At 43.7% G+C, this 12,304-nt stretch overlaps 1 protein-coding gene across 1 annotated transcript in view; it reads left to right on the top strand.

The window, feature by feature from the left end:
* Positions 1-12,304, top strand: part of LOC147640770 (ribosome biogenesis protein BRX1 homolog 1-like) — a 47,233-nt gene that overhangs the window by 24,720 nt on the left and 10,209 nt on the right. The window contains exons 2-3 of the mRNA XM_086815025.1: positions 7,538-7,679; positions 7,816-7,894. Of these exons, the coding sequence (XP_086671151.1) occupies positions 7,538-7,679; positions 7,816-7,894 (221 nt within the window). The remainder of the gene's footprint in view (positions 1-7,537; positions 7,680-7,815; positions 7,895-12,304) is intronic.

A 12,304-nucleotide genomic window follows, 5' to 3' on the forward strand; every position in this document is an offset into this window, starting at 1 on the left:
ATCATCATCAAAGATGACTCTGCCAGGCTCCTGTTGCCTTGCAGGCTCCTTATACATGCATGTTTCATCAAAAATGACATCATTGCTGCGTATAATCTTTCTATTCACTGGATCCCAAAGTCTATACCCCATTTCACCTCTGTCACCATATCCTAGGAATATGCATTTGTGAGACTTAGGATCAAGTTTGGTGCGTATGTGCACGTACGCAACGCAACCAAACACTCTCAAGTGCTTGTAGGACGGAGGCTTCCCTGTCCATACTTCCTCTGGCACTTTCCCACCAAGCCTCGTGTTAGGTGACCTGTTTATAAGATGAACGGTTGTCATAACAGCTTCAGCCCAAAAACCATGAGGTAACGCAGCATGTGACAACATAGAACGGACCTTCTCCTGAATGGTCCTGTTCATCCTCTCTGCTGTCCCGTTTTGTGGAGGATCATAAGGAGTAGAGAGCTCGAAATTGTTTGGACATATACTCTCCACCATTGTCGGAACGCAAAGCCTGCAGTGTTTTGCCAGTTTGATTCTCAACATGAGCAACAAACTTCTTAAACACTGAGAATGTATCACTCTTCAAATGAAGAGGATAAACCCACACCTTGCGTGTGGTATCATCAATAAAAGACACAAAATATTTTGCCCCTCCTAAAGAAAGCTGAGGCATCTCACATACATCTGTATGCACAAGCTCTAACTGAGCATCTTTCTGTCCAAGAGCTTTCTTGTGGGGGCACTGGAGTTGCCTGCCATATATACAATGCTCACAAAACTGAAAACTTGAAAACTTTAGAGAAGGCAAGTAACCATAACGAGACAATTGCTCCATTCCTTTGACACTCATGTGTCCCAACCGGCTATGCCACAGAGAGATTTCCGGCAGCTCGGTTGCATTTACATTAGCATGGTGACAAACATTAGCATGCATGAAGTAAAGAGTGTCCACCTTAGAGCCTCTGGCAACAATCAGTGAGCCCTTACTAATCTTCCACTTTCCACGACCAAATGTGGTAACATAATTAGCATCATCAAGCTGTCCAGTAGAAAGCAGGTTCTTCTTGATCTCAGGCACATGTCTGACATCATGGAGCATAAGCTGTGAGCCATCTGAAAACACAAGCCTCACATCACCTCTGCCAAGAATCTGGCATGCATGGTTGTCACCCAAATAAACTACTCCTTCATTGCCAGCAGTATACCTGACAAACAAGTCTCTGCAACCTGTGACATGAAAGGAGGCACCTGAATCAATGATCCACGAGTGCTTACCATGACCATCTCCTGTAAGGAGTGAATGGGCATCAAGTGAAGACGTGAATAGGACTTCATCCTCACTGTAACCTGCATGTGACACATTGACTTCTTCAATCTTGACTCCACTTTTGCCCTTTGGCTTTGCATCTTTGGCTTCATCTTTGTCTTTGTCTTTTCCTTTGCCCTTTTCCTTTTGATCATTCTTCCATTTGTAGCATTGCTTTTTGAAATGTCCCTTCTTGCCACAATAATGGCATTCCAAGTCCTTTTTGGAGCGGGACTTGCTCCTTCCCCGTTCTTGGCTTTTACCCCTTTGCTGGGATCTCCCACGTGCATTCATTGCATTGGACTTTCCAACAGAGTTGTTCTTTCTGTTCATCTCCTCTTGAAGGAGAGCACCCTCAACATTTGCATATGACAGCATAGCATTTGAATTGCTAGTGGTTGTCCTGAATGTGTCCCAACTCTCTGGCAAAGTGCATAAGAGAAAGGTGGCTTTGAACTCATCGTCCATTGCCAACTTTTGATTGATGACTTGGCTGACAACACCATTAAACTCATTTAGATGGGTTGTCATAGACGCCCCTTCCTTCATTTGAAGACCTATGAGTTTCTTCAACCAATACACTTTGCTTGAGGCACTTTGCTGGGCATACAAGTCCTGCAATCTTTGCCACATTCCCCAAGCTGTCTTCTCTTCACGTATGCTGAAAAGTAAAGTGTCTGACACAGACAACATGATAGTGGATCTTGCTAGCTCATCCATATCTTCCCATTCTTCAGCAGTAAGAGAAGCGGGCATTACACCCCTTTCTTTGATGGGCTTGTGCTGCTTCTTCTGGAGCAACACATTATAGCACTGGGTTTGCCAAATGTCATAATTATGTGAGCCTTCAAGCTTCTTGATGTGAAGCAATGAAGAGCTCTCACCTGTGGTTGCCATAGCAATATGCAACCTTTGTCAATGCCTGACTCCCTGCAAGATGTGCAAACACTGCACCAAAAGCACACAAAGTGCTCACAGTTGTTTTCCCAAAGTTTATCTCTCACTGCGGAAGCACAAATGCAACTCTCCTCCCACTGAATGTGATAAAATCACCAAAATCTGGTTGCTGCAGATTTATGACAGCACCTTAAATGTGCTCTGTTCCCCTTCCAAAGTACTGTACAACAGTATTAAGTGCTCACCAATGATGTACCAAATCTGTACGGGCAAGTACAACAGCTGAAAATGAGCCTTTTTCTCACTCAAATCAATGTACAGCCATGCCAAAACTTGTACAAAGTTGTACCAAATCTGCACCAAAAGTACAGTAGCAATAAATGCTCTCCTGGCTGTCCAAATGAGTGAAAATCAGACCTTGACAGTCCCCACCACTGCATACAACAGTCCCGGACAGAAATTGAGCAAAAGCCCCTTGACTGCAAGTGGATTACTGAGGGTTCAAGGCATAAAAGTCTTCCCCGTTGCTTTGCCAAGCTCAACAAGCACAAAATCTTGAAAAGCCCCTTGATTCAAGATCAATTTTTGATCATGAATGGTACATTAATGCACATGAAGGCATCCAGAGTCTTCACAATGCTTCCCCCTGGCCACATATACATCCAATACATAAAAGCCCCTTGATTTAATGGCACATTGAGTGCTTGACAGGCATCAACACATTGCCCAAAGCATCAAATGCCAGTGCCTGCATGCAAATCAACCCAATTGGCACAAAAGCCCTTTGATTTGCACTCCAATTTCCTGCAATTTTGCCCCAAATGTGAGATTGCTCACATCATACAGCATGTATGAATGCCCAATGGCACAATTACATCAAAAGCCCCAAATTTTGACACCCAATTTCCTGCAAATTGACCCAGAATGTGACCAATGTCACCCAATGTTGCCAATTTTGCTCAAAATCTGAGCCATTTGGACCTGTACCTGCTCAATTGATGATAATGGACATGCAAATTCCAAAAGAATTGAAGCAAATACCTCGTACAAATTTCTGATTTCTATAGGGCAGCAACAAACGGCGGGTTCCTCGCGACTTTATTCGACTGCAAGGACTGTGCTGCGCTGGTCTTAGTAGGCAAGAAAGGCAAAACCTCGTGATTTTCCTGTAGCTTTGTCACGGACGAGGTTGAGATCTACGACCTCACAGAAGGCAACCTCCTAGCCGTCTTTGCCCAGTACGGTGAGATGTCGAAGGAGAAGTTGCCCGCGTAGATGTAGGCGGAGTCATTGTACTTCGCGTGCCAGGAGCCCGCATGAGGCGAGTTGCGCTATCAAGGTCGGCGACAATGCAACGAAGCCTCTCCCGCATGGTGCCCGACTCCTCTAGCTGCGCGCTAAACTCCTGCCACGTAAGCCTGAAAGTGGGCTGAGCGCCGCTCGTTGTGGATGCGAATGCTCACAGACTCTCCACAGCTTGTTGGCTCTTCACGGCTGCCCCGGCTGCAACTGGCTGACCCCCGCAACCAGTTCTGCACACGCAGCACACCCAGGCGACACCACACGTAGCTCTTCTACAGTTGACGTGCTGACACCAGCGTTCTCAACGGCCTGCGTAGCAATTTTGTTGTCTTGACGGCTTGGTCGGCTGGAAGCGATGGAGAATGTGGGCCAAAAGGAGGAGAAGCTTCAAATCTCGCCGACAGGGATCAACAGCTCCAATCGTGCCTTGAAGCTTCAACAGAAGCAACACACCAATCCTCACCTGCAGGCTCTGATACCAGTTGAAGGGAGAGAGTTAGGGTTTCATGTGGGAGACATACACAGAGAAGAAGGGAGAGAGAGAGAGGGAGAGACATGTGGGAATAAGTCAACTCAAAGTATGAGTGTGTGAGTATATTTGCTCTAGTACACATACTGCACTTAGTACATTAAAAGTACTAAGTGTACTATGTACTATAAAACTTATGGGCTAGTACACACTATAAGGGTGGGCATAATGCCTTTACCCCAACAAAATGCAGATTGTTGGCCTTGCAAGTGCGACACAGAACATAAACTAATCTCATTATATAATTCATGATTTTGACTGTCATCTTGGCCAAGAATAGAGCAAGGGAAAGAGAAGGTAGATAGCCTTAGAAGTTAGGCCTCAATAGAGCAAGGGTGGACCGTGGAAGATATGCCATAAATATTGATGGAAGAGAAAAAAGTGTGCTGCTTTGTGAGTTGTGCAGAGAAAACCAACATAAAGCAAAACATGACATTACCCCTTTGGAAGACCTCCACAAGGCCCAAGGACACCAAGGAGCAGGCGGGTTGACACGAGCGATGGCAGGCTGGTACACAAATCGGCGAAAAGTCACAAGCGGCCGCCATTGGGAAACGTGAACGAATGTGCGCTGTACGAAACAATTCGTTTTTTAGGTTTTTAAAATATGCATGATGAAAAAAACGCGTTTCGTATAGGACGAAACGTTTCGTATGTTTTGAACCTGTACGAAACGCGTTTCTATGCAACTGTGGTCCCCTGGGCACCCGCCGCGAGTTACATCTCCTCTCCCTTGCACTGGTTGTACAGTGGACAGCAGCTGGTTTTAGCTCTCTCTCTTTAGCAGGCCGTACAGTGGTACAGTAGCTAGGCATATTCTTTTCTCTCTTCACCACTCCCTCTTGACCATCGATTCAGGGATTGTGTTTGAGGATATCAGGGATTGTTTTTGAGAGTTTTTCCGGGGCTGTTTTGGAGAAATCTAGTAACTGTTTTGAGAGCCCTTCTAGGGCTGATTTGAGGCTCCGTTCTGGGGGCTTTTTTGGGATGGATTTCGGGGCTGGATTTGGCACTATACTGGGCTGTTGTTCGAGGTTGATTTGCACTAGTTGTGCTGCTGATTGGTACCCCGGATCTTTGAGCATGTGTTTGCTGAGCCTTGTGGAAAATCCGGTGCAGGATTGCACCCGCACCTTGGTTTATCTTTATCAATTTATTCATTGGAATAAAACAATTCCTACGGGGGGCCGGCCGTTCCGGCTCAGTGTTGTGTTCTCTTTGGTGTTGTTTATGGTTATTCCGCTGTGTCCCAAAGTTTGTTTCAATACTGTGCCGTTTGTCGGTGTCCTGAGTGTTCTGGGGTTTGTTTTCATAAGTCTGGACTGGTCTCTATCTGGTATTATGAAGTGTTGGTATTTCTCACCGGGTGTTCCCTATCGGTTTGAGTTATTCCAGTGGTTTACTTGTAGGGTGGGCCATGACATGGGGTGGAGGTGTAGTGCACCAAGACCTAGTTGGGAAAGGATTGATCACCTCGACCTGGCTTTAAAAGTCTCAAAGAAATTTTATATGGTGTATCCTATTGGTATAGAACGGTAGGATATGCTACATGTAGAGTTTCAGGGGGTGGGTACATTTTCTAACCTGGCTATGTCCTATCCTTATGGGGATTAGTTACCTTGCGGTCGGTCGGTAGACAGAGTTATGCAAGACTTGACAAGGAAATCGGAAGGGCAATTTGGATGGGGTTGCCAGGATTAGGTGGGTGAATCTTTTACCTAGTTTTGTGTTGACGTGTACGATTCCTTGAGAGGGCTATGTCGGGCTGATGGGCATGTCATTCGGTCATGGTTGTTTCTTGTACCGGTACGAACGTATTCGTACCGTACGATTTCGTATGATATTGTATGGAACGAGGTTTTTTTTTTTCTTCCCTCCACCTTGAAATTAAATCCTAAATGCTCAACAAAGATAGAAATCTTGCTCAACGAAGATCCAAATGCCCACAATACTTCGCAACTTTCGTGTCCACTCAGCATTCCATATGGGGTTGTTGAGAGACCCAAAAAATCTGACAAGGTAGACTGGTATTGTACACTTGATTGGTAGGATGAGGAGAGAATCTAGCTACATCACTTGGAGATCCTTGGTATAGTTTGGCTAGATCCTCAAGTTATGTACGAGGGAGAAGATTTGGACAGGGCCATTTTGATCTACAGTGGAGTTCCTAAACCTATCACCTTAGATGCATTGATCGTATCTGTGCAAGGAAGGTCCCTTAGTCATAAACACTACACTTGGAGACCTTTGGTATCGCATTACCCATGCAGGCTCTTTTTTGGAGACAATGGGGAGATCCAACTGGGAGAGACATTTCCATGTTCTGGTTCCTCAAGCATTGTGGACTCCCCCCCCCCAACCTTCCCTCACATTCAAGCTTGAAGCTCCATAGTTTGTAAATGTTAAAAAAACCATATTTTATCGTATGGTATCCAAAATCTCATATCGTACCAAAAATTTCCATACGATATCGTACCGCACGGTATCGTATTTTCGTACCGTGACAACTATGCCTTCGGTGTTGGCAGTACGTCTAGGTGGGGAGCTCCATTGATTTAGACCAGGACTCAAAGATCATTCCACTTGTCAGTGGAAGGTAGGTAGTACGATATTCGGAACCAGTTGTTGTTGTGTGATGATTCAATCTGTGCGACGGATTGTGCTGAGATTAGGGGAGAGATCTCTTACGATTGTTGCAACACTCCTATAGCAGGTCATTTGGACTTTGGAGATTCGACGGACTTATATTGTTTTGATTATCCTCAGTTTGATGGGTAGACGGAGAGGGTGGGATCAGGTTTTGGGAGGTTATGCTTTGTGCATGCTGCTCCAGGCGACCATTTGTTGGGAGTGATACATCCCTATGGCTGAGTTTGCCTATGGTACTATTGAGCATGTGGTTTTGGTAATAGCTAGAATATGTTTGGTAGGAATTGGGTTAAAACCTAGATTTGGTGAGACTTTGATAGTTTGAAGGAGACATAATTTCAGCAAGAAGAGCAAACTACGGATGTCAGTAGGCTAGGCTCTGATGCAATGTTGGAAGTCGTTAAGGCCACTGCTTCAACAGCATTCAATCATAGCGTACCCTGGGAGGACAAGCCACCAAGAGAGTGCCCACATCTGAGTAATCAGGGGAGGGCCAGCGCTGCAAGTGGAGCCCCCACTTTCACTAGAGCCAGTCTCCCCTCTTAAAAAAGCCAGGCTTGAGGGGAGTGTAGGTGCCTAGTTCCTGGCCGTCATAGGCCACTCTCCACATGGCTTCCCTGCATGCCAGATAAATTACAAGAGCCATTACCCACCAGCACCAATGGACCGCCCTCAGCGTGTGCGAGATTTGCACCTCCAATATGGCCTTAGTGCATTCGAAAAATGTGGTCTTTTTCTTTGTGTCAAAGGTAGAAGTTTGCACTTGTGACTTAGGCAGATCATGGTTTCTGATGTTATAAGCTCTAAATTTGCATGCGTACCGAGTAAAAAGCTGATGTGTTTGGTTGCCAAATATGCAGGTATCGCCATTTGATGATGGACATAGTTGGGCTACTGCCTCACAGCAAAAAGGATGTGAAGGTGCAGGCAAGGGATAACAAGGCTGCTACATTGAATGAACTTGTAGATCTCAAGGGATGCACGAGCTGTCTATTCTTTGAGGTCTGCATGTCATAGGTGTTCATGAGTTGAAAAACATTTTGAATGGACTTTCTTTTAAATTTTGTATTATTTTAGAATGTTAAAATCGCTGCTTTAAGAAAAATCATGACTTGCTTTTTTGATCTGTGTTTTGCAGTGCAGAAAGAAGAAAGATCTATATATGTGGATGTCAAAGTGCCCTGCTGGGCCCTCTGTGAAATTTCTGGTTAAGGCTGGTATGTGTTATTATGGTCTTCTTTGCTTCTACATGGGTCTGAGCAGCTGAATTAAACATCTCTTAAGCGTATCAATACATCTGTACCTCCTTTTTTACCCTCCTTAAAAGAGATTCTTCCATTAGTAGATTTATGAAAGAGACTCCGGCAGCACTTTGTAACGCATTCCACCCCCTACTACTAGATTGAAGAACACAGCCTCTAATGAGCCAAACTCGGCAAAGGAGCAGACAAACATCATATTTTGTTATTTGTAGTAGATTTGTACAACATGCAAATTGCTTGGTTTTCCCAGCCCTTGCCAAGAGTACCCCACACAGGTTCCGTGGTGTCTGGCCACCCCTGGAGGGGGGGGTCGAGACCCAGAGTATGTGTGTAAGCCTATTTCTCTATTCTCTCTTCAAGTGCAACTAAACATTTTGTCCATTATCGATTATATTATTTGCCCATTGCAAGTGCAGGTGCATACCACTGTCTTGGTGTATCCTGTGAGTGGTGTTTAAGGAATCAACTTAACTATTTAAACATGATTAAGACAAGGTGACAATTTTATGAACCATTTCCACATTCACATCAACAACAAAATAAAACAGTGAGAAGACCTTGGACACCACAATGGGCCAAAACGGGCCAACAAAGAAGTTGCGTTGAGGATTTAGTGTTTAGTGTTTTGGGTTTTAATTTAGGATTTTGAGCTATAAGATTTAAGGTTTAGGGATTAGGGTTTAAGGTCTAGGATCTAGGATTTTGTGTTTGGAGTCTACGGTCTATGGTCTAGGGTTTAGGGTTTATGATTTTGATTTTAGGATTTAAGTTTTAGGGTTTAGGGTTTATGGTTTGAATTTTAGGATTTGAGTTTTAGGTTTTGGGGTGTCTAAGGACTAAGGTTTAAGATTTAGGGTTAAGGGTTTACGATTTAAAGTTTTAGGATTTAGGGTTTAGTGTTTGAGTTCTGGGCTTTAGGGTTTAGGGTTCAGTGTTCGAATTTAGGGTTTAGGGTTTAGTGTTTGGGATCTAGGGTTTAGTGTTTGAGTTTGGGGTTTGGGGTTTGGGGTCTAGAATCTAGGATTTAGGGTTCAGGGTTTAGTGTTTAGTGTTCAGTGTTTGAGTTTTATGGTTTGGGCTTTGTTGTTTGGCATCTAGGGCTTGGGGTTTAGGAATTTGATTTTAGGATTAGGGTCTAGGGGTGTGTATGTTTGTGTATATCTGCATGTGGGTGAGTGAGTGGGGTCTAGGAGTTAGGGTTTAAGGTTCATTGTTTAGGGTTTGAAATCTAGGATTTAGGGTTTAGGGCATAAGGCATAGGGCATAGGGTTTAGGGTTTGGGGTGTAGGCTGTAGGGTTTGGAGGTCTAGGAAATAAGGAAGCACAACAGGAAGGTGTTGAGGAAGGACTCAAATGGAAAAAATATATCATTGAAGGTTGGGTATCTACTCTATAAAGGAAGAGTATGCATACCAAGGGATCATGAGGTAAGGTGCCAACTTTTGTATAACTGTCATGATAATGCTAGTGTTGGACACCTCGGAATCCATAAGACCTCCACTCTTTTGAAGAGGCAAATTTTTTGGCAAGGTATGAACAAAGATGTCCAAGCTTATGTTTTATATTGCTAGAAATGTCAAGTGACCAAGGCATAATGTCTTAAGGTAGGCGGTGTGCTAATTCCTTGGAAATTTCAAGTGGCGAGCATTTCCATGGATTTTATTACAAGACTACCCGCCAAGACACAGAGAGGACATAACTCTTGCAAGTGGTAGTTGATCGATTGATGAAAGTGGATTGTTTTATTCCAACCATAAAACTTGTGAAGACTCTCGAATTAGCTCGTCTATTTGTGGAGTGTCTATTTAGACTTTATGAACTACAAACCATATTGTTAATGATGGGAATAGTAGTCACTTTTGGAGGTTTATCTTTCAAGGGCACTATGGGGCCAGTCTTAGAAGGTCATTAGTTATCCTTTTGGGTAGGCCAAAGGCCATGTTGTTGCCCATGTCCCACCCACCCTTATTGCATCGCGCATGGATGAAAACTATCGCCTGAGTCTTGATCTTTTGTTGGTGTGGTGACCATGCGACATTGTATTAGAGGCTCAGCTATACTAAGTGTTGTTGGTGTCCTAGACGAAGTGCACAAGTCCAAGGAGAGTAACTCAGCTATACTAAGTTGGTTGGTGTCAAGAAACCCAAGGGAAGAGTTTCATGAGAGTCGGTAGCCAGTTGGGGCTGCCAAGGGGTGTGAACATCAGATTTGGAGTAGAATCAGAGTTTGGCAAGGTTTTCAGTGAAAAGGTTGCCAGGAAGGAAGGATGACAGATTTGGGAGTCCATGTGGAGACGAAGGGATGATGACAGTCATCCAAGGTCAAAGGTTGGAATCTTGTCATCAAGTTTAGTAGGAGGGGATGTTATGTGCATCTAGACACATGGACATGGCTGATCCAAAGTCAATCCCTGATTTGAATCAGATAAACATTAGGTTTAGGACACTAGCCAGGCTTAGGAAAGGTTCAGATTGGACACCGATGAAGTCGGTCAGCATCACAGCAGGTGAACCATTGGGTCGGCCAGCATTTATTGCATATATGTGTCCTCTTTTCTTGACAACAGCAGGTCGCCTAGTTTGTGGGCAGTTTATATGGGGCCTATATAAAGGCTAGGCCAAGGGTCATTGTAGTATTTGATCCCCACTACGGGGCAGGTCAAGAGTCACTTGTTGGTCTCTGTATAGAAATTGTGTCCTCTTGGTTGGGTCAAATTTTTATATATGTGAATCTACACCTACTCTGGGGCGCTGATGACGTGAGTAGGGATGTCGTAGCACCTAGTCCATGCTATGCATGATGAAGTTGATGATCTTATACTTCATGATTGGACAATCTTTGAGGTAAAGTTCACACTTTTTGTATTCTTGTCTTTACTTGTTTTGTTTTAGTGAATTAGTCATTTAAAGTTTGTTTTTGCTAATCAGTTATTAAAAATTTATTTAGCTTGTATGTTAGAAATTCTTTTGTTGTGGTTCAATAAAGAATTTGTTTGTGTGTCTGTGGGCGTGTGTGATTTAGTAATGTATTTGTCTATTTTTGCAAGTTATTATTACTATTATTATTATTATTTTTTCTCGGGTGTCTCTATTAAGCTTTTTTAAAATTAAATTAAATTTTGTTTTTTGTTTTTTTTTTTTTGGTTTTAAATTTTGTTTGTTTTTGGTGATTCTCTTCTTTCTTTTAAATTATTCACAAGTTCAAATTCATCTGGCCTTATGATGGTATATAGTCTTAGAAGGTCATTAGGCCAAAGGCCATGGATTTTGTACAGACATACACAATTTTTCGTACTATATGAATATACTGAATACATAGCCATCTCTCTCTCTCTCTCTCTATTTGCGTTTTGCATCAGGATGCTCTTATCTCAGTGATTCTCATCAATCTACTTTGAGTGTTGTGCTTCCATCTCTCTCTCCTTCCTTGTAGCATCTATGTGTGTGTTGTTACATTGATCTCCACCCCAACAAAGCATTGGGCAAGGGGGGTGTATGGCCTAGTGTTAGAAAAGTGCATCTTAGTGTTCTGGGGCTTTACCATTTATTTGGCATTTTATTGTATTTCTCCTATTTATTTGTCTTGTGAGCAGCCCTAGAGGCAGTCGGCTTGCTCACTCATGCACTATATAAGGAGTTCCCCATTATTCACTCCATCATCCAATTCCCTTGCACATAGTTCAACATCCAGTTGTTGGCCATTGCCATTGTAAAGCTTTACTGCTGTTATAAAAGGTGATCTTGTCCAACTCTCTCGTTCTACTTTGCACTCTCTCATTTGTTTACTGTTTATGCTTACGCCTGTGCTATTTCTCTCTCGTTCTACTTTGCACTCTCTCATTTGTTTACTGTTTATGCTTACGCCTGTGCTATTTCCTTCATGGTATCATACGCTTAGGTCCAGGCTGCTCCAAACTCTGCAAATCTGCCCACCTTTCCCTCCTTTTGCTGTGCGTTTTTCTCCACATCTCTCCCGGCTGCAGATTTATGACAACAGTGGCTGCATTTTCCCAACAGTGCTGTGTTTTCAGGTCCAGCCAGCCGGCTGTTTGTTGCAGGCCAGTTTTGGTGGCTGCGTTTTCTCCTACAGAGGGAATTTGGCCAATTCACTTGGTTGCGTTTTCTTCTATAGAGGTAAAAGGTGGAGTTGTGGCTCTGTTTTCTGCACTGGCATTTGTTTTTGGTGAGTTCTTTGCATTTGGTGTTGCCAGACAAGTGGCCCTACATTGTCTTCTTCCTCCACGAGTCCATGCCCTTTCGGTAAGAGGTTCCCGGTGGATCTTGGACCGTTTTACTGCCGTCCCACCTCTTTCTCTCTACGGTTTGGGAGGGGGCTGATTGTTCCTGGTGCCTCGCTTCGTTGGAA

Source organism: Cibotium barometz, chromosome 2, assembly GCF_041138505.1.
Source record: "Cibotium barometz isolate CiBa-2024 chromosome 2, ASM4113850v1, whole genome shotgun sequence".
Classification (NCBI taxonomy): domain Eukaryota; kingdom Viridiplantae; phylum Streptophyta; class Polypodiopsida; order Cyatheales; family Cibotiaceae; genus Cibotium; species Cibotium barometz.